This window comes from Aquila chrysaetos, chromosome 11 (assembly GCF_900496995.4).
Source record: "Aquila chrysaetos chrysaetos chromosome 11, bAquChr1.4, whole genome shotgun sequence".
Taxonomy (NCBI): domain Eukaryota; kingdom Metazoa; phylum Chordata; class Aves; order Accipitriformes; family Accipitridae; genus Aquila; species Aquila chrysaetos.
In genome coordinates, this window is record NC_044014.1 from 17,081,632 (window position 1) to 17,103,085 (window position 21,454).

Genomic DNA, 21,454 nt, shown 5'->3' on the forward strand with positions numbered 1-21,454 from the left:
AAGAATTTAGAGAAAGATGGAAGGGTGTTAGAATTTAGTTGGACTGAGGGATTATTGATATTAGCAGAATTGTTGCACAGCTGTTAATGGTAATTGGATTTGTTGGCTTTTCATGTTAGGACTTCTATCAATGGACTTTCTAACTTGGCCACAAAATACAAATCTACTTAAATCCTCTACAAAATTAGTTCAAGCCATGGTATAGTTTATTTTTTAAAACTTTGTTCATGTATAAATAAAACTTCTCATTTAGTCTGTAATTTATTTTCCCTATGTTTTCAATTGGCCATTTAAAAACAAGTTAGTTATTAGAACCACTAGCTGTGCATGAAATCTCTATAATACTACCGTTGGCATTCAGATAAGATTCCACCTAACTGAGTGACAAGGACAAAATGTAACAGACAATGCAACATTTGTCTATCTTAAGCATCTATTATATAATGAGATTCTTATTTTAATCATTGTCTTTCAGATTATAAATTGTTATTTTCCCTTTTCTGCTATAAGTGAATAAAATGGCAAGCAGTGAAATACGGGCTAGGTTAATATGTCATTTTAATTCACTGGATGCATGATAGCAAGCAACCCAGAAATTTGCTGAATATCCTTGCCATTAAGTTGATTAAGAAGGGAAATAATAAAGTAATAACAACTTTTATTTTGCACCATTCATATATTGTCAGAAGTTGGTACAGTTATACAAAAAAGACATTGATAAACTGGCTTTAATTCATTGGAGTGTCAGTGAGATCACTGGGGGGCTAGAGCACCTGACACATGAGCGAGAGAGCAGGGTTTTGTTCTGCCTGGAGAAGAGGAGGCAAAGGGAAGATCTTAATGCTGTCTTCAATTATCTAATGGGTAGTTGAAGAGTAGGTAGCAGCTAGACTTTTCTTCCAGAGGTACACAGCTAAAGAAAAAGAGGGAATAGGTACAATCTGCAGTGAGGGAAATTATATTAAGAGCTAAGGAAAAAAAAATTCTTTGCAGCAAGGATGGCCAAACACTGGAGAGGGGCCCAGAGGCTGTGAAATACCCATCTGTGTACTGATTCAAAATGTCACTGGACAAGCCCTGAGCAACCAAATGCGCTTTTGAAGCTGGCACTGTTTTAACTGAGGACTTGGACCAGGTGAGGTCCAGAGCTCCCTTCCAACAGAAATCATTCTGGCATTATCTGACTGTGCTTCAAACCCAAACTCCATTAATAACTACTATAAAGTGTATTTAAAGTCCATTAATGAAGCTGCACAAATAGGTGTTGCTTTTGCTATTTATGTCTATGACCCTTGTCATCTTACTGACCTTAAAACATCCACTTACCATTTTATGTCTCTTCTGCAATGAAGAGAGTACCTAACCTGCCACCTCTAGAAGTACAAATGAGGGTATTAAGAGATCTTCACAATTCAGGAAGGTGTGGAAAAGGCTCATTTGACCTTCTCTATGCAGGGAGATGACAGAGAGAAAAAGCATTTTTGTATGACAGGAAAATAAAACTTGAAATACCCAAAACGGATTCAGCTTTCAAGGTGCTAGGGTTCTTCTGTGTTTTCCTCTCCTTTTTTCTCTGATATAAAGCATGCTGGTAAGTCAGTCAGAATTCTCATGTGTCGTAGGAATGAACAACACTGCGAAGCACTGGCATGCGTACATCAACATCCAAAAATATGTCTTCCCAGTGCATCTTAAAACCATGTGGGAGAGAAAGAGGGTGGCTCTCCCGAAAGCCTTGTATTCCTGCAGGACTAGATGCCTGGGTCTGTGGGACAGAAGGCAGCTGCTGTCCCCTCTGTACTTTGTGCTCTGCCTTCTGCAGGACAGCGTTTCAATTTTCAGTGCAGTTTTGCAGCATGAACCTTACCCCATGTGAGACCTCAGAAGGTACAAAGTTAAAAAAAACCCTGCTTCTCCTTTGGCTGACCATGCAAAAGTGTTATTCTTCTGCTACTGTGCAAGTAAATAAAACGGCAAGAAGAGATGAAGGCTAGAACATTAAAAAATGTGCCATTAATAGCATTTCTGAACAATTTCAATCTGTTCTCTGAGGCAGCTGAGGGACTTGGTAACAGTTGGAGTTGCATTTGGTGCTCATCAGAAATTCACGCTGACATATACTCCCATGTAGGTATGATTTTTTTGGGGGGGAGAGCAGTTTATATTATTTGGCAATAACTCTGAAGTATTCATTGGAAAAAAACTTGGCTCAGCACTGACAAACAGCTAACACTCTAGTTTTTTCCTCCAAATATTATTTATTTCACTGTTGATAGTTTTGTGATAATTATTCCACTCCCCACTGATAGCTTATTATTTGTGTATAACTTCAGAGCTACATTCTCAGTTTCAATAACAGTATTTTGCATTGGCCTCTGCTCTGCAACAAAACAAATAAAGCCATGTTTTTTTTATAAGAGGTCTCTAACTTCAAGGATCTCCTTATTTCAGTGAAAAGTTCAATGCAACTTTTTGGGAACCTGTCACCCTGCAAGGACAGAAGTGTTCAAACCCATTTGGATTTCAGATACAATACTATAATTATAACTGTGAATATGATGCAAAATGTAAGTGGAGGGAAAACAATGCAATGATATTTGAGGGTTTCTTACATCATAATTTCTTAACATAAAAATAACACGGAGGTGTTTCTGCTTGTGCTGATGCAGAATAGCAGAAATGGAAATCCTGTTTTGTCAGTTCTTTCTAACACAATGTTGTTCCCTATGGCACAGAATTCCTGCTCTGATTACTCCAGTTCTGAATGACTCAGTTTCCACATTGCCTTAAAAGATTACTCAGTCTGTTAAATAGGTTCAGGACCGTTTTGCTGAGAGTCTGTTTCTGCACTTGGTTTTATGCAATTAATTCTAGTGATTGGTAACAATTCTGAACAACTTTGCTTTTACTGTTACTGTTTTATTTTCTTTGGTTTGATATTGTCAGGGCCATATGAGAGCTCTTTATGGACCAGGACTATCCCACCTCTAATACTAACATATTAATTCACTATGTGTGAAGCTAAAAATTATTGGGTCCTTTCTACATGAATGTTGTACTGCATATTTTTATCCATTCTGTTTTTTTCCTCTATCACCTTTCAAATAATGTCTTTTCACAGAATTCCAAGTGTCCCAGTGGAAACCTCCTCTGCATTGTTTTTCTCGCAGTTACTTTGCCTATCCTTTTTCTAGGCCAAATTTCTTCTAGGCTTGTTTTTTTAATCATTCCGTTGCAAAGGCTTACTGACATAACATGGTGCTATGCTGATGTGACGAGGAGAATGAGATACAGTCATGATGGGGTAACAGTGTTGGGATACCGAGACGCTGGAGGAAATGGGGTGAATGATTCATTGTTTCACTACTGTCAATAAAGGGTCAAGGTTCAAGGAATTAGAGGCCTGATAGAGTGCCAACTTCTGGATAAGAAATAAAACAAAAGCGCTGACCAAAACCTGTTTGTGGTTATTAAAGTTTCCATGGCTCTGTTCCAATACTAACACACAATTCTGAAACCCTGACAAAATTCAAATTGACTTATTTACATTCTGCCTCCCCATATTTCCTATTATTGTATAACACATTCTCGTCACTTAATTGCTGTGTAATGTCCTGTGATGCTAAGCAGGTGCTGCTGCTGTTTTGTGCTTGGGAACACGATCTAAATGTAATATAAACCTGTAGTTCAATGAATCACCTGTATCTCTAACCTCTGATTCCTTTTTATACTGTTCATATTCATTCAGGCTAATACCATTTTAGGACTATCTTCCTGAATTTATTTACATTCCTTTTTAACACACACTCAGTGACAGGATAGAATTTCCCTCTCAAGTACTGTTGTAAGGTCATGGTGTATGCATACGGGGACAGACCTACTAAAAATCTTTAAGACTTTTGACGCACAGAAATAAAAATACAAAGAAAATAGTCACATATCGTAATTTTCTTACTTCCCTTATCTAAGAAAATTTCTCCTTCGCTTCTATGATTTAATCAAATAACTAAAGCAGGAATTTAACTGTAAATAAATTATTAAAATTAGAAAATATTTCATGTTTCAAGTGAATCTCTGGTCACGCTTCTGTTTGCCAGGAAGTTCATCTGAGCAGGACTTGGCATTCTAGGACTCCTTAAATGCTTCTTCTTAAGTTCTCCTGGTTGGCCCTGTGGGCAAAAGGGGACCAGCACACATCACATTCTGGTTGCTGACCAAACCAAGAGAGAAAACAGTAAGGAGAGATATCCTAAAGTGTGTTCCTTCTAATACACCTGTGCAATAACCTTGGGCTAGAGTTTAAAAGATTTAAGAGAAATTGAAGGGTCCAAGGTCAACTACAAATTAAAAAATCCTCACTCAGCTCTATTTAACAGCACAGACATGTAAATTCTTCAAGTATCTTTGACTTCAATATACAATATAAACTCATAATTCTCTTTTTGCACACACCAAAACCCAGCTAAGAAGCTCATGCCCTATCATATGCTACCTGCTGTGTAAGTGTCCAAAGGCATCCAAGCTGTAGGCACACAGTTTGTCTAAAACTGACAGCTTTGGAACCCAAACATAGTGCAATGTTGGCTGCTTTTCAATTTGCAGTGCCACAGCTTTTTTTCTTCCCATTTTCCAAGGGAATCTGGGATTATACCTCCTTCTCAAGACGTGGGAAATTCAGTTGTTTGTATATCACGAGCATGTTGAAGTTGTATCTTCCAAAGTCTGGGAAAATGGTTAGCTACCACCAGCACTAAGTGTTCTGCTGTGCTGGCTGGTGACAACTGAAGCAGTACTGAGCTCTGTAGGTGCTCAGGTCCTTTTTTTTGAATTGGACCTGCGAGATCTCAGGGCAGGAACCGTCATATCTGCTTTTAAATTGTCATAAAAATTTGACTTTCTTCATATTTGAAGATGACCATGAAGGAGGGGGAAGATGACTAAGATTTTTGTTTCTTTATTTGTAATGAAGCAAGAAAAAAAAAAAAAAAAGGCTCAGATACATTGGGAAATGGAGAGGAAACTCCCCTTATTTTTCGCCTCTAAAGTTACGAATAACTCCTTTCCTACCTTTACTGTAGGATTCGATAGATGGCTTCAATGTGACTGTAAACCTTCTTGTTCCTTAAAACAGTATTTTTAAAAAAACCTCTCAGGATCAGTGAGTTAGAAAAAATGTTAAAATTCTGCTAGCATACTTCCAAGTGTTTAGGGCTGAGTTTGACTGAAAAAATTCCATTCCTTCTCAACAAGGTTAACACTGAATGAAATCTATGCTACGTCTCAATAAATGTGTATTCTCCACTTGTGCTTTCAAAAACAGTATGGATGAGACAGAATTTTTCAAAGCTAAAAAAGCATTTGCAAATTTAAATGCTACATAAGGTTTCTTTATGATAAAGAACAGCATGTAACCATTACAATGTTGAGTGGTCTCATGTAACACAGACCGTTTTGCTGTCTGCCAGTAAGCCTTACACAACTTTGCTTTCAAAAACAAAAGAACAGAGGTTGTAATATTTATGATTCTTTAAATCAACAACTGTACAGAAAAAGATTGTTCTTGAGAAAGTTCCTATTAGCCTGGAATTTCACAAGGGCACTAATCCTTCTATCACTTTGTTAATAAACTTAGTGCCTAAAGGCTCCAGTTAGGTATTAGAACACAGCGATAACAGGCATTGTAAGCGTGCAAGACAAATCTTCCCTAAGGGACTGTAATACAATATTGTTTTTTAAAAAACTAGTAATTTCTTAAAATAGCTTTACAGCCATGGCAGACTATTACTAACTTTGGCCTAGATCCTGCGATGAAAATGTGCGTTGTGAGCCTCCGTTGAGTAACAGAAGGCAAGGAACATGCTCTTTTTGTAAAAGCCCATTAAAAACAGAAGTGCCTGTTACGAATTGGGGTTTTTTTGTTCGCTTTCTGCAAGAAAACAGGGTGGCTTGCAGTTGATGCTGAATATCTACCCTAAGAGTTACTAATCCTATCACAAAATACTGTTGAGAATGCTCCCAAGCCGCTGAGTGCCGTGAACAACACCTCAATACAAGTAGAGAAGAAAGAAATCTGCTCATTGACCTGGATGATGAAGCCGTCTTTGACTAGTGACCAAACCTTTGATTTAGGTCACGTCCACAGCATTATCTGAGGTGTCTGAAGCCAGGTAACTGCACAGGCCCTCCCGCATGGCAGAGGCTGCTCCGTCCGCCCGGAGCTGGCTGGAGGGCTGTCCCGTCTCTTGGTCTACACTGACCTTTGCCCATGGCCCGAAATTTCTTCCCCACCGCCACAGGTGCGCCCAGCACTTTGCACACACAGTTTCTCGAGAGCGGTAGCAAAGACGGCTATTTCCAAAACTAGATTCCCGACCCGTGTCATTTTCCCAGCTCCCGATTTTCCAACCTGCGCCTAGACTGGTCGCACCCGCTTCGGGCTGCAGCTCGTCTTTGGCGCATCTCTCCGGTCCCCCCCCCCCCCTCCCCGAGCTACCGGACACCCAACGCGGGCTGAAAGCACCGCGGTTCAGCGCGGCCGGCGCAGGTAGCAGCCGCGCAGGGGACTTCCCGGGGCCGCGGCTGCCGGCGGAGGTGCGGGGGCGGCCCCGGTGTCCCCCCCACCCCCGGAGGGTCGTGGGGGGGGGGGGGGTGGCGGCGGCGGGAGGAGGGGGCCCGCTACGCGCCGCGGGGTCCGCCCAGCGCCGCCGCTGCACGGGCTGCGGCAGGAAAGGAGCGGCGGCTCCTCGGCGAAGCAGGAGGAGGAGGAGGAGGAGGAGGAAGGGGAGGGGGGGTGTCCCTCCGAGCGGCCGCAGCGAGAGGCGCGGCGCGGCGAGGCGGGGCGGGGTGGGCGCGGGAGGCGTGGAGGGGACCGCGGCGGGACGCGGCGGGGCGCGTGCCATGCGCGGCGCGGAGCGGCGGGCGCGGCAGCTGGCGGCTGCGCTGGCTGGCTCAGCATGCGCGGGCTGCGCCGCCGCCGCCGCCTCCTCCTCCTCCCGCTCTGCCTGGTGGCCGCCGCGCTGGGGCTGTGCGGGGGCAGCAGGAACTGCCCCGACCTCATCGTGGACCGCTGCCTCTGCGCCGCCGAGCGCGCCAAGGGGCCCGGCCGCCCGGCCCTCCGCATCAAAGTGGTCTGCAGCGGCGGCGACTTGGTGGAAACTTTGCAGCCCGCCGTGCTGCCCAACCGCACCGTGTCCCTGTGAGTACGGCCCGCGGGGCGGCGCGCACCTGGCGGCGGCCGCCCCGGGATTCCCCCCGCGGGAGGCGCCGGCGCGGGGCGGGGGGTGCCCCGCAGGAGAGGGGTGCGGGCGGGGACGGGGGACGCGCAGCCCTGCGGGGGGACCCCTCGGCGCCCCCCGAGCGCGGCCGCGGGAGCAGGCGGAACCGCTCCGCGCACATGGCGACCCTGGCCCGGCTTTTAAAAAGTATGTGAGAGTTTGTAGGGGGGTTTTCTGTTGTTGTTTGGTTTGTTTGGGGTTTTTTTGTGGGTTTTTTTGGGTTTTTGTTTTGTTTTGTTTTGTTTTTTTTTTTTTGTTTGTTCTCAGTTTGGAAACTCTTGCCGGCGTTTTGGTCGAGCTGGGGAAGCTGGGCTTACCCTGATGTAAATTGCATGCTGCTGCGTATGGTGGTTTGGAAAATGTCAGTGCTAGCAGAACTGATGGAGCTCGCCGGTGCACCTTTCCGCCGGCGACGGGATGGGCTCAAACTATCCGGGCAATAAATGAATGGTATCGCTAGTGGTAAACTGCCTTCTGGACTTCTGTGTAATTATCTGGTTTTCCCCTTCTCTCTCGTCTCCTCTAAATAAAGTTTGGAATTTGATGTCTCCTTTTTTAACAAGACTTTGTGTACAACCGTTTGAAACGACCGAATCTCCAATATTGCTCTGCATTGTCTGGTCATTGAAAATGACTCACACTTTGGTGTTTTTCTTTTTTCTTTCTTTCTTTTTTTTTTTTCTTCCCCAAGTGACTTGGAAATAGGTTATGATGTTTTCCTGCCTGTTGCACATAGCTAAACTTGAATAAACAGTATGTATTCTAAGTAAAGTAGTAGAACTTTTTGTAACTGTATCATTGAGTAGAGGTGAAAGTAATCTCCCTATAATGGACCCAAGCAGTAATAGCTCTGTGACATTTACCCTTTAGATCATGCACATATCAACAGATCTTTTACTGTTCCATTTAGTTCTGTTGACAATTCCTGCTGTGAACATCTCCACTGTTCACTGCATTTGCTTTAAGTCAACACTTTTAGGAGACAACTGGTAAAGATAGTAATTCATAACATCTGGGGAGCTTGTGCTTGTAAACGTACAGATGTGCCGCGTACACTTCAGTTCAGTTTTAGCTATAACTGCTGAGTGACTCGATGCTGATTAGCTGTATGCCGATTATTCATTTGGGAAACTTTTGCTTGTTAATATACAAGATACAATGACTACACTTCCTGCTAAATTTTAATAGGCTGGTTTAGAATAAAATTTTTACATCAACATAAGTTTTGACCTAGGTGATAAATTCACTGCTACTTTTGTAGTTTATATAACTGGCTATATAGTTATAGTTTGTACTCCCCCCAAAGTATAAAATGTCGACATCTTGGGCAGGCAGAAACTATTTTTTCCATTTGTTAAAGAGCTGTAGAAACTCTCACACTCAGCATGTCTGCAAAGGCTTTTCTTCTTAAGCATTGATTTACAGAGCCTTATTTATTTTATTTTATTTTTTTTTTAAGAAACTTTTCTTTTAATGAGGTAAGTACCAGTAGATGAATCCAGCTGACCCTAAGATCAACTGAAGTATGTATTCACTGTAGTGAAAAGAAATTGAATTGGAAACAGAAGTGAGAAAAGATGAACAGGGGAGGTGATGCATTTGAAGTGGTAGGTGGGAGGATTTGCTCACTTATACATATGATTTAAGGCACCAGTAGCCAACTTGATACTATCACCCTAAACGTGCTTTTCGGGTAACACTTGCTCATACTCATTAGAAAGATACTGTGGTAGGTTTTTTTAACTTAATTACAAATAACCATTGACCTGAGAGCTGATCAGCTGTCCTTAGTTGATATGAAACATACAAACAGTTGGTTTTTGTCATATGTCACGTGGACAAGTACAGTATCATGTAGCATCTAAACTTATCCCTTTCCTCTTACAGTCTATCTTCTCAGGTTTTTTTCTTCCCAATAAGTAAATTTAAGGCTAAATCTTGAAGGTAAAAAGAAAAAAAGTTTAAAATGTGTTAGGGACATAATAATTTTCAGTAGCTGGAGTGTACAGATGACAATTTGATTGAATGTGTCAAAGATTTTCCAGGAGAAACTGGTTTTGATGAATTAAATTATACTTGTGAGATTTGGCCAGCTGCAGAAAATAATGATAAAAAGCTCAAACACTAGTGCTCTTACATTCATTTTTGTAGCTGCATGGAAAACTTGGGCAAAAGAGACTATTCTAGTAGATGCTGCCTGCTTCCATTCAGTTTTATGGGCCCACAGAGAGAAAGAGAGCTTTAACATATGGAACATAACCTTTTGGATTGCTTTAACAATTAAGAAATATAGAGGTGAATAAAGATATGTATATTCAGATGCAGTAACACTGTAATGAAACAATGTAACAAACAGTTTGGGTTTTCTTGGGCAGATTAAGTAAACTTCTCATATATATATACATTTATTATATAGGGATGCTGCTACGCTAGTGCTGTTTTCTTTTGGAAGGGAAGATTGAAGCCAAACTCTTTTAACTGTTCTGCAAAGATGACAAGAGGAATTACCTCTGCTGTATCCTTTAAGCCATTAAGAGATGAAGCTGTGGATGTGTAACATTTCATTTACATGCTAGGTAATGTTGCTTATCAGCAAACGTAAGAAGTTATGATTTGTTAGTTTAATGTTTTTTTTTCAGCTAAGTGACCACGAACCTTGACTGAGTTTGACAATTTAGGCTCTTTATGGCATATATGTACTAAAAGTATCGCTACTGAAAATACTTCTGACACAGTGACTACAAACTAGTGTGAAGTCACTGAAGAAATGCTTATTCTTGACAGGTTTGGACCAATTATTTCCAGCTTACGAGGTGGGGAAGTTTGCATAGTTTCTTTGAAATCATGTGAACACTAGAGCTATTCAGTACTGTCTGAATGCTCCCAATAATAAACACACTAGAAATAAAATCAAAATATAAGCTGATAAAGCAACTATCCCCTCCTCTGTATTTTATATTAAAAACCAAAACCAACAAACTGTCCTGGACTCTGTTTCGCTGTCTTTATTTAGTCTTTTACTGCTTTGGAAATGGGATTCAAGTGCTTGATGTGGATCAAAAGAAAAAACTCAGCTGTAGCTTCACAAAGTATTTGTGTGTATCTTGTTAAAAGGAATTAGCCCTTGCTGATTTGCAACATGTATTTCTGTTCCTTGTATATTGGGGCAGGGGTGGAGTAAGGGAGTTACTCTTGTAGTTCTTTTTTTTTTTTTCCCATAAGAATACAGCTATTGAATCACTAATTTATGGGATCTGCTCTCCCCACTTTGCTCTCAGCAGGCGTGGAAGCGTAGACCCAAAAAGGAGGAGTCATATCCTTTCAGGATAATACAGTTTTCTCAGTTTAGACTTTATGGCTGAATACCTGGGAATTCTTATATTAAATTAATATTTTACAATTTTTTTTTCAAACATGTGATTGGGTTGTTAAAGTGTAACTCTAGAGAAAAAGATTATTTGCAATTTTATTTCTCTTCTATGCTAATGGAAATTTTAGTTGTTAAACTTTTGAGTGACTTGCTGAAATTTGGGCTATGTGGAATACAACAGTAAAAATTGTGTTGGCGCTTTTTGCAGTGCAGAAGTCCTACAATTTGAAATTTCAGGAGTTAGCAGATGAGATTCTCTTCTGAGTTATTCCATGTAAACTGGGCAATATATTGGTAGGTTGCTTACTTTCTGTACTTTTTTTTTTGTGTCAAGTGGTGTTAAAAAGTTTATCCTTTTAGTCTCAGAATTTCTCAGTTCAATACATGTCTTGATATCACTGGGCAGAATATGCTTTGAAGTTACAAATGCCATCAGTTTCTGGTAGTAGCATTACTATTTTTTTTCCGTCCCTCAATTCAGAAGGAAGTCCAGCACTTATACTGAAGGTTGTTATTTTTACAAATTTCACTCACAGATACACCTGTGGAAATCTGCTGTTTTAACTGTCATGATAGAAATGAAGAAAAGTTAAGGCAGTGTACGGCTCGTAGCAATTCTGTATCACATAGGACTCTTCATATTTCTTTATATCTATGCATTTCTTCTAACTTTGAGGTGGAGGTTGTCTCAAATGCCTCACTCTGAAATTGAGAATCTGAGGATACATGACTCCAGTGGTAGTCCATAGCCATAATACAAATGTAGGGGGTTTCATCTTCAAAGCACTTTATAAACATTAAGTAGTCTTCTGAAAGCAGCATTGCTCTGCTTTTCTCTGTCCTAGAATTACTTTTGTCACATTCATTTATGTCATGTCTACTGGAATTTATTCAAAGTTATTATATTACTGTATTTGTTTCATGTCCAGTCTTGCCTTTTACACTCCTATATTCAGTTTAGGATATATCAATAGGGTTTATTTAATATAAGCATCTTGCCGTAAAAATAGACCACAAAAATGTTCTTTATGTCCCAAAGAGCTTAGGGTTTAAGCTAGCCAAAGCAAACAAAGCAGGAATTGAGGAAAGGATGAACAAAAAATATTTTTCAGTAGTTTTATTTCCCCATCTTAAAACTCACATCTTTTTCGATGAGATCTCACATAGCATTGCTAATTTGTAAATAACAGCGTTATTAAAGAAAGTAGGCTAATTCTCATTATGAAGGTTTTCACAAACATTTTCACCTTGGTTAGCTTCCTGTGTTCACTCAAAGTGGCAGAAAAAAAGAATAAAAAACAGGTTTCCTGCTCCATTATTTATGTGTGTATACATATTTATACAAGCTTTCTTCAAAACTCTTTAAAAAAAAAAAAAAAAGCCAGTTTGTTGTTGTGAAAGAAACTCCTAATATAAAGCAAACCGACATAAAATACACATAAGAAGGTCTGGGACAGATGGTTGGGGAGAGCAAAATAAAGAGAAGAGAAAAACAGTAGACATGAAAATTCTTTAGATACTAGTCTAATCTTCCTTGATATTTCATGTTATAGATTCAACTCTAGTGGCCAGAGAATACTATAACTGAAAATATTTTATTTTTCTTTATGTTATTTCTGATGAGGGAGTATCTGCACCTGAATTCTCTTGTCTACTTGTCCATAGCAGGAAGTACTATGACCACTTCCAAATTATGACTTGCTTTGGATGAAACTGATGCGTTGGCACTACTGGAAATTTCAACACGAGAGGACGGTGAAAAGATTCTGTTAAGGAAAATGAACTCTCTTTGCAAATAATGTCCAAAATACAATAAAGGCTGCTTTAATAGTCACCAGATTAACTTTTTTAAGTTACACGAATCATGCTGAAGTTTCTTTCTCCCTTTATTATTCTAAATCTGTAAATGTCGTTAGCTAAAACAGTGCCAGATATCCTCCTGGTGCTTTTAAGTCCTCAGTGTAACTTGCTTTGAGAAAGGCAGGTTGTACAAGAGAATGGGATGAGAATTTTTGGAAACAGATAAAATTATGTTACAGTATTGAACAGTTCATTAATTTGGTAATTTCATGTAGAAACAAAGTCTTTTTTTTTTTTCCTGTGTACTGGGAAATTTGCAGTATTGTGATCTACTCTTAGTTTCATTCCAGAGGTAAAAATAAACTCAGAGGAGGGTAGACAGGAGGATAGTAATGCATGTGGGAAGGGAGTTTTATCATATAAGTGTATATCTGATACCTATTGAGAAGTCCTAAATGAAGTTGGGGTTTTATGATATGGTATAATTTGTCAGTTGGTTAGCTACTGACCTTGTTTGCCTTAAGCAGGAAGAGATTTCGTATATGTCACCGGCTCTTTTTTTTCTCTTTTTTTGTAGGTTGGCCTAATATTGATAAAACCTACTTAATTTTAACTATCAGAGGATATGTGCAACAGAAATTTGTTTCTGAAGTGTAGGTATTCTCATCTGTTGGAGTGAGGTAGTGGCCAGGGAGAAGGTGATTTATGTTTGTGGAATTTGCCTTTATAGGAAGCTGCATGACTTGCTGCCCCTTGGGACCAAAGTACTGTCAGCTCTTGAAATGGACTGTTCTTTAAAGATTTGAAAATGTAGCGCTTTTTTTTTTTTTTTTTTTTTAAAGCCATACTGAAATGTTTTCTCAGAATACCTTTTTCTTTCCTCGTCCCCTTCTAAATATCCTGACAGCATGCTAAGATGTGAGGTGAGGTGAAGAAGGGGGAGTGATGGGGAGAGAGGTGAAGAAGGGGAAAGGACTTTCTAAAACTGGTCTGAATAGCCAGAAGGAAAGGGTCTGAAGAATGTTATTAAAATGAAGCTCTAAAGGTTTAATATTACATACATTCTCCTTTTTCTGCATCTTCAGAGGTTTAAAATCACAAATCTTATTTAATTGATGGTGTACAACAACAGGGTCATATTAACCCCTGGGAGTCTGGAAGCCCATTAATTCCTTTGCCAGTAACACAGACCCAGAAACTTTCTGGGCAGAAATAGCCAGAGTAACACTGCTTTCTTGTGTAAAGTTTCTCCCTGTTTGGGACCCTCTGTCTTCACAAATTTTGCAGCTATTGGATCCAACCATGTTCCAGATAATCCATCCCTACTTCCTCACTGCTGTCTTTTGTCCTATTTTTATAATACAGAGCTGGCATAAATCTGAAAGTTAAAGGGCAGAGTATCTTTGCCGAGGCAGAGGTTCTGCTCTAACAGCCAGTAGGAAACACACGCATGAAGCTTACACACTTCCTTTGTGCGCATCTGAGAGTCAGAGCTTTGTGCCAGCTTCATTTTCACTACTTAATAATATTTGTGCATGTTTTCAGGAATCACTATTTATGCTGTTTGACTTTTAGGTTTTTGAGGAAAAATTGCCTATTGATTTCTAAGCGTCCTCCCTTTCCATCTTCCTGATAGAATATCCAAACCCTCACAGCAGTAAAAGCGTACAAAACATGGAAAGGTTGAGTATGTGCTTCTGTAATCAGCTATGATTAACTTTGATCAATCTCAAGTTTGCTGTCTAGTTCTAGACTTCCCAAATATAATTTGGCTAAAAGTTCTGTATTATTTAGAATATTAACATTTTTTTCCATCTACTTTGGCAATTACGTAATACAGGGAGCACACAGTTCAGGCTTGGTTCTTATTTTTGTGGCAACATGCCATTCTTCACCCTTCTCTTAAAATCAGTTCCAACTGTGTTTTCATGCCTGGGACTGATTTGGGAGTACTCTGAAGGTATGGTTAGTCATAGGAAAACTCTGCTTTTGCAGTTTCTATTATAGTCCTACAGACTTGTTGACAGTTTTTTTTCTATACTTAGTTGGATATAATCTTATCTGAACAGCAGTACGTCAAATGTTTAAACTGTTCTGCCAATAAAGTAAGCACACAGTGGTATTATGGGTATTATGCTCATAGACCTATAAATCTTCGCAAAAACCTGTGATTTATTCCTAGATCGTATAGAATTTAGATTACTGATAGTTATGCATAAGTAAGCAAATTCTTTTAAATGTATATTTTAAGCTTTACTTTGGTGAGTGGTTGTCTTCTGAAATGGCTATTCATCAAAACTCATGAAGGTATAAAGGCACTGACATGCATTTTCAGCATATATACTGTAGGCTTTGTATAACACAGAATGAAGTTTAATGGATTTTCTATGTTATTAAGGTATCATTATGGTTTTCAAGTAACCTGATAAGGCCTCCAAATTCCAAATTATGGACATTTATGATTCTCCTTGTTTATTGAAGAATTACTGTGATTTCTTCCTTCTAATAGCAATCAAGATGATGTCTCCCCATAAAATCCTTCTCTTTATGTTATGGGATAGACTGTCCCAGAGAGTGCATGTTTTATAGACAAAAGTATAAATTGGGAGGGTAAAGGTTTTATGGGTACTGTAACTTGAGAAAAGAACAAACTACACCATAGAATGGAAAATAAGGTTAAAACTAGTAGTAACCAAACCAGACCTGGAAAATTTGAAGAAAAGCATAGACTTAATGAAAGAATTGAACACTTAATATTACTATATATTAGTAGTTCCCTGGCAACAGTTATTTTGATATCTGCGTTACAAACTAATGTGCATGGTATCAATTTCTTTGAGAGCAGAGGGGTGGAAGAAGAGCATAACTTGTTTATGAGCAACTTTATTAATATGGTTAGGTTTTATAGAAAATTCAGAGGAAGTATACTGGAATGTTAGGAAAGGTTCCTCTAACGGAATGTGATAACCTGGCTCAATGGGAAACATACCAGCATTTAAGAGAGAGAGAGAAGAAAACCAAAAGTTATTACCAATTTTGAGGAATCAAATTTACCACCAGCACTCCTAAGTAACTGAATTCTTACACATTAATGTGTGTCCTATCAGGGGAGCTTTGCATGCCAAGAAAACTCCTTAATTCTCTTTGTCTTCCATGGGCCATCCTCTGTGCTTGGACCCATCTGCCATTACTTCCAGAACCTTTTAATTTTGCACTTTTGTTTTTATTATTACTATTATTGTTGTTATTATTATTACATTGATACTTCTCCCCATTTTTTCTTCTCATCTGCATCTTATTTTTGTTCACTGCTTACATGTATTGCACGCTTTACAACAAATGCATTTCTAAAAAAGGAAAAAACCTATCTCCCTCCTCATCAGCTCTGCTCTTGGTCCTCTGACATGCTCCACTTCTCTGCCAGCCTCTGCACTTTCACTGCTGTGTCCTGTAGCCTCTGCTTTCAGCTCATGGTCTCCACCACTTCTTTAGTCTCACGTGACTTTCCAGTTCCTTCTCCTTTTCTAAAACTCTCCATTATGTCTTCCCTCATCACCTTTGATCCTTGACTCATTTTATCCTTCTCTTCCGAACTTACTGAGTGGAACTGAAATGAGTGAGGATATGGGTCCTCAGAGAGATCTGAGTTAAGTCCTGGAGTTCAGTGGTGCCTGGAATTGGGGCCAGGCAGATGGAGTTGATCCTATTACACAACTTACAAACAAGAAAAGCGTTTGAATCTCTATCTCTGCCTCCTTACAGAGTTTATTATTAAAACTGCAGCCAGCAGAGTAGAGAAGTCTGAATGTGGTTGTGTCAAGCAGTAGTTTTATGTTGACCCACCAGGCATGTTGCTGATGATCAGAGGGAACAGTCACGATGATCAGATTTGTTTTCCATCCCCAGAACTGTGTATTGTTTAGAAGGAAAGAGGAGAAGCTTAATTTCCATTTTTCTCTACACTTTTGTGACAACATTCAAACAATATTGCAACTGTCCTTCCAAAACTGTGAAATGTGTATAATGCAAACAATAGTGATAAAGATGAAATCTTAATGTGTGCTGTTATTCTCATTGCAGTTCTTGAGCCAGAAAACTAAACTTTTCAATATGTAGGCAAATCTAAGCTTAAGGGACTGCATTCCTTTCTCCTGTGATATAGCTAGTATTATTCACATTTTAAGTTTATCATATAGCTCTATCTTAAATTAGATCAAGTTAATGAACTGTTCTCAGCTATCGCTGTAGCAGTTGACAAATCCATACTAATTTTGCAAAAGCCACAATTTTCCATCCATATTACAAATAGGATGCAGGAAAGGAAACAGTCAAAATGCACAAAGCAAAGCATGCTTTGCATTGGAAGAAAACAATACGTTACTCCCTCGGTAACAAATGTCACCATTATAAGGCTTTTGTGTTGGGCACACATTTTGTGAATATTATTGTACCAACATTTTCATCATTAGACTTATTTTTTACTAGAATCTTTGATGGACTCATACATCATCTCAGCTATAGCAAGGTTATTATCTGTAGAGGGAGAATGGTTAAATTTTGTCATATTATGCTTCAGGTAACTCTTCAAAGTGTGATATCATGATTGTTTAAAGGAATTTGGATTACATGGTGCTCAGAAAATGGAGTCAAGCTGTGGAAGTTATGACACCAGATATTCAGGTAGTTGTTAAACTGCTGGTGCATGTGAGACTAATATCTGTAGTTAGTTTCTTTATGGGGAGTTTTTCCTCCATGTTTGGTAACAATAGGCTCTCAGAAAGTTAATCTGCTCTTTCCCTTGGTTATATCATATAGGAGTCTTGCAGAGGGAAGTTCTGTACTTTTTTCCTTTAATGTTGGAAGACTTTGAGTAAGAATGTAAGTCCATCCAGTGCAAGCAGAAAGCCATCTTTAAGGTGGTTGTGTTTTTTTTTTTTTTTCTGATGGTCATACTTTCCTTTGCTTTCTTTTCCTTTCTTTAGCAACAGTGCTGATAGGGTTACATTACGTTCTTAGGATTTGAGGACCTGTTTTTTGTGGACTGTAAGTATACCTGAGGAAGAGCAAAAGAGGACAACATTTGAGATATGAACATCAGAAAATGACATGATGTCAATCATAGATGTTTGGTATTTATCTATTTGTATGATTTAACATGTCTATTAAATGAATGCCAGCTGCTGTTCATGTTAAATAAAGACTTACCTGGCATATCTATATACTTGCTAGTCCTCATGGACCTATAGCAGATATTCTAGTGCTAATGTCTTTAGTTTAAATAGAAGAAGAAACAATGAGATTTGCAGAAAAAGGGAAAGTAATTTTTCTAACACGTTCTTTGTCTTTCCCTTTATTTCTATAACAAAAGGATGAATAATGAAATTCCTAACACTTAAAATGTGGAAAAAACCCCCACATTAATGGTCACTTATTGTTGTACTATTCATAATTCTCTCCACTTTCTGCACAATTACATGTTATAAATAACAATGTAAAGAGTCAACAATATAGATTGATGAAGCAAAAAATAACCATACGAGCTAAATAAATGTAATAAATTCTAATCTTCTGCATTTGGAGCAAATGAAGTTACCGCTTTAAAGTACTTCATTGATTATCATTATAAACCTGTTTCTAATAAACTATTCTTTCAGAAACAATTCTCATTAATTTGTGCCTATATTTAATAACTAGTCCATTAGCTAATTGGTGCATAAAATGGTCTTCATAACAGTTTTACACAGTTAAACAGGAAATTGCTGACGACATCTTTTTTGAATAAATAATACAGCAGTATTACTAATTGGACAAAATGACTTTAAATGAAAATATCCTCCATATTTCTTCATGTATTGTTAGTAAGACTAAGGGAGTTGGTTGCTTGACTCTGCCTGTAATTAAATGCTGCTTCAGTTTTTATTTTCTGTAGGTACCTTTGAAGAACTCAGGTCAACTGTTTGTATCGTTATTATGGCTACTTTACAAACGGAATACTTGGTTACCAAGCTATTTGTTAATGAAGAAGGATTAGATGCCAAGCCCCAGTTTGGAATAGATTAGAGCAAATAATTTTTTAATGCTAGCTTTCCAGAGTACTGCTTTAGCTGAGGCAGAGTGATTGTTTTAAACAAATAAAATCCCTCAAGTAATCATTTATTAAATAGCACTGAAGTCAAGTTGGGTTTTTTTGTTGTTTTTTTTTTTTTGTTTGGTTTTTTTGGGGTTTTTTTTTGTTTTTTTTTCCTCTGAAAGTAGCTGTCAAAATGGTGGTATTGAATTATATGTTGAGCCAGTGGTTCCATATAATTAGTTAGTCTATAAGTTTTTTCAGTTGGCTGATGTTTCCTTTTTGAAATTGGAAGAGCTAATAAAGCTTTGGAAGAAGTTTTAGGCTGAAGAACTGGGGCAGCCGGGTTTTGCGTCTATTTTTACGTGCAGCTTTGCTGTTTTGTATGAATGTTCAGTTACTAATATTGTTTTGGAATCTGTAAAAATATGATACACGGACTTTAAAACTGTTTACGGTTACACAGCTTTTCATTTTCTGCAGTCTGGACCATCAATGAAAATGTGAGTGGCTGTCCAGGACTAGACCAAACAGCCATGGTGTAGCCCAGTACCATGTCTCCAGTTTAAAAGTAGGTGCCTGGGGTAGAGTAGCAGTGTGATATTTCCCACAAGGATCTTCTAGTCTCCATCCTAACACAGAGTTGTAGTTCCTGTGCATTTAATTTACCAAAATGGATTGTTTTTCCACAGCGTGGTCCGTGTCCCCCCGCCCCCCGCCCCAAACCTGTGCCAGGTCCCTGCATTTGGAGCATCCCGTGGCAAGAAATACCACAGCTCAGTTGCATGTCTGCAAGGAACGTCCTCCTTTTGTTTATTTCTGAGTTTAAAGAGTTCAAAACTCTCTCTAATTTGTTTCAGCCAGAGCTGATGTGGTTATCAAACTCAGGAAAATGGACCAGGTTCTGTCTTCAATGGGGGAACCTGTCTCTCTGCTACTCTCTTGTTATCGTTAGTGACTGTCAGTAAGCTGAAAGGCAAGGGGGTGATGAAATTTCAGGAAGTAAAATAAATTTTTACTATTAATAGTATGCGTGCTTGTATGTAATCAACATTGTGTTTAACTTTATGGAAAGAGAACAGTGATAAAACTTTTTTAATAACCAAAATCATTACATTTAAGTCAATCTGTGAGGAAATGCATTGGTCTTCTAGGAAAAAAAGGAAGCTCTACTACTGCCTTTAACATTTTGGATTAATGAAAAATGAATAAAAGCTTAATGTCAACTTTCTCATTGGTTGACCTAGTTTTCTTGTGGCAGATTGATAGATTTTTATGCTTCCCTCCGTATTCCTGAACAATAAGTGCATCTTCAATTTTCCTTGTGTGTTGAGGCCAATATTTTGTGCTTCTTTTAGCTGTTGGCACTGTGGAAAGGAGAGAGGGAGAAGGTCTGACCGAGAGAAAAAACTATTAAATTGCAATAACAGCATGCCAGTGGAAAAATGTTTTGGAGGAGGTAAATGGCTTTAAAAGGTACAGAGTGCTGGTCGATTGGTCCTTTTTATTTTTTTTAATCTGTTAAAAATAATTTTGATTGGTATTGATGCTGGCAGTGTATTTGTTCAGAAAGACTGCAGCATGGCTCTGCTGATTGATAGCCACTTTGAGTTAAGCTTCAGTTTTGTCTTTTTCTGTATTCTTTAGTTCACAGCTCTAAGCCTTATAACATGCTAATAATAGTTTAGTAGATTTTGTTACTTATTGAGTATGGGTCACCACTCCATTCTTCTGAGACTGGAAGAAAATGGGTAAAAGAAACTACAAGTGGAAAAATTTGCATTTTGAGCTTGAATTTTTTGATTGGGGGAAAACAAGGGTAAAAATATTGATAATGCTATTTTAAGCTGGATTACTCTTTTTAGCCAATCTAGAAGTCTTTCTGTAATGCTCCCTCCTCAAGAGAGACTTCTCCACATTATCTCTGTGGGACATGCATGAGGCTGATGCTCACTGAATATCCATTGTATTGTGTAGGCTGGCCACAAAACCAGTGTTTCATCCTGGTCTCTGGGCTTAGGGCAGGCTGCTATGCTTTGTTCTTTTATTTGTTACTTTGTTCCACACCATTTTCCTGATTTCCTGCCATACTGCTGACTGGTTCTTTTTAATGTGTTTTTTGGGGGTGTTTGGGGGTTGTTGTTGTTGTTGTTGTTTTTATTTAACCTGTAAGTTATGGGAGCCAGCTTCCAGGAACTGGCCAGCAAGAAAGTCCTCTGCTTTAGCCTTTAGTAGGAAAGCCTTTGCCACTGTTGACCGTTCGGTGTGCCTAATGTCTGCCAGATTGACCCTGAAAGAGGACATGATTAGAGACAGAGTTATAAGATACTTACACCCCATCAACTGGATCTGTACTTCTTACAGTAGGGCAAAATGCTTAAAATACAGATCACTTCTCTGTAGCGATCTGCGTGCATGGTTTGAAGATTTACAGACCTTGCAGAGGAGATCCTGCACAGTCATCACGGACGGATCTGTTCTGCCAAGCACTTTCTACATATCTGGAGAAATGTGTCCATTGCTGACAGTGAGTCAGAGTCAAAGGCTATCCTGCAGCAGCAGAGGACGCTGTGGGGTCCTGATGGGTTCCCCAGCCCTGAATGAAGATGTGGTTATAGGGAAATGGCTGCTGACTCTGAGCTTGCAAGTGTTAGGTTCAAATACTATTTTTTGGCTGATTTTGCACTATATTGTAATAGAAGTTATTCTGCAGAAAAAAAAGGCATATCTATTGCTGGACAAATAATGTTTTATTAAGGCTAGTTTGCCAGCTCTTAAAAGAATAAGGAACGGGGGGTGGGGGTGAGAATATGAGTTGATGTCTTGAACTTAGGAATACTCCATTAGCTGTCCTAGTCTTTTCCTCCTCTGCTTTTCTGTGATTTTCTGTGATGAAGATGATTCCTGTAAGTTCAAGATAAAATTCAGTGTTGATAAATGCTA

General features: G+C 39.0%; 2 protein-coding genes across 2 annotated transcripts in view; one reads left to right on the top strand and one right to left on the bottom strand.

The window, feature by feature from the left end:
* Window positions 1-527: 527 nt before the first annotated feature.
* On the bottom strand, window positions 528-6,899 carry LOC115348319 (translation initiation factor IF-2-like). Its single transcript, XM_030030834.1, has 2 exons — window positions 6,258-6,899; window positions 528-4,169 (listed from the first exon to the last, which is right to left on the bottom strand). Exons 1-2 carry the CDS (start codon window positions 6,897-6,899, stop codon window positions 4,056-4,058), a joined length of 756 nt encoding a protein of 251 aa, XP_029886694.1. The 3' UTR covers window positions 528-4,055.
* Window positions 6,897-21,454, top strand: part of LOC115348192 (adhesion G protein-coupled receptor A3-like) — a 290,759-nt gene continuing 276,201 nt past the window's right edge. The window contains exon 1 of the mRNA XM_030030491.2: window positions 6,897-7,195. Within this exon, the coding sequence (XP_029886351.1) occupies window positions 6,954-7,195 (242 nt within the window). The 5' untranslated portion in view covers window positions 6,897-6,953. The remainder of the gene's footprint in view (window positions 7,196-21,454) is intronic.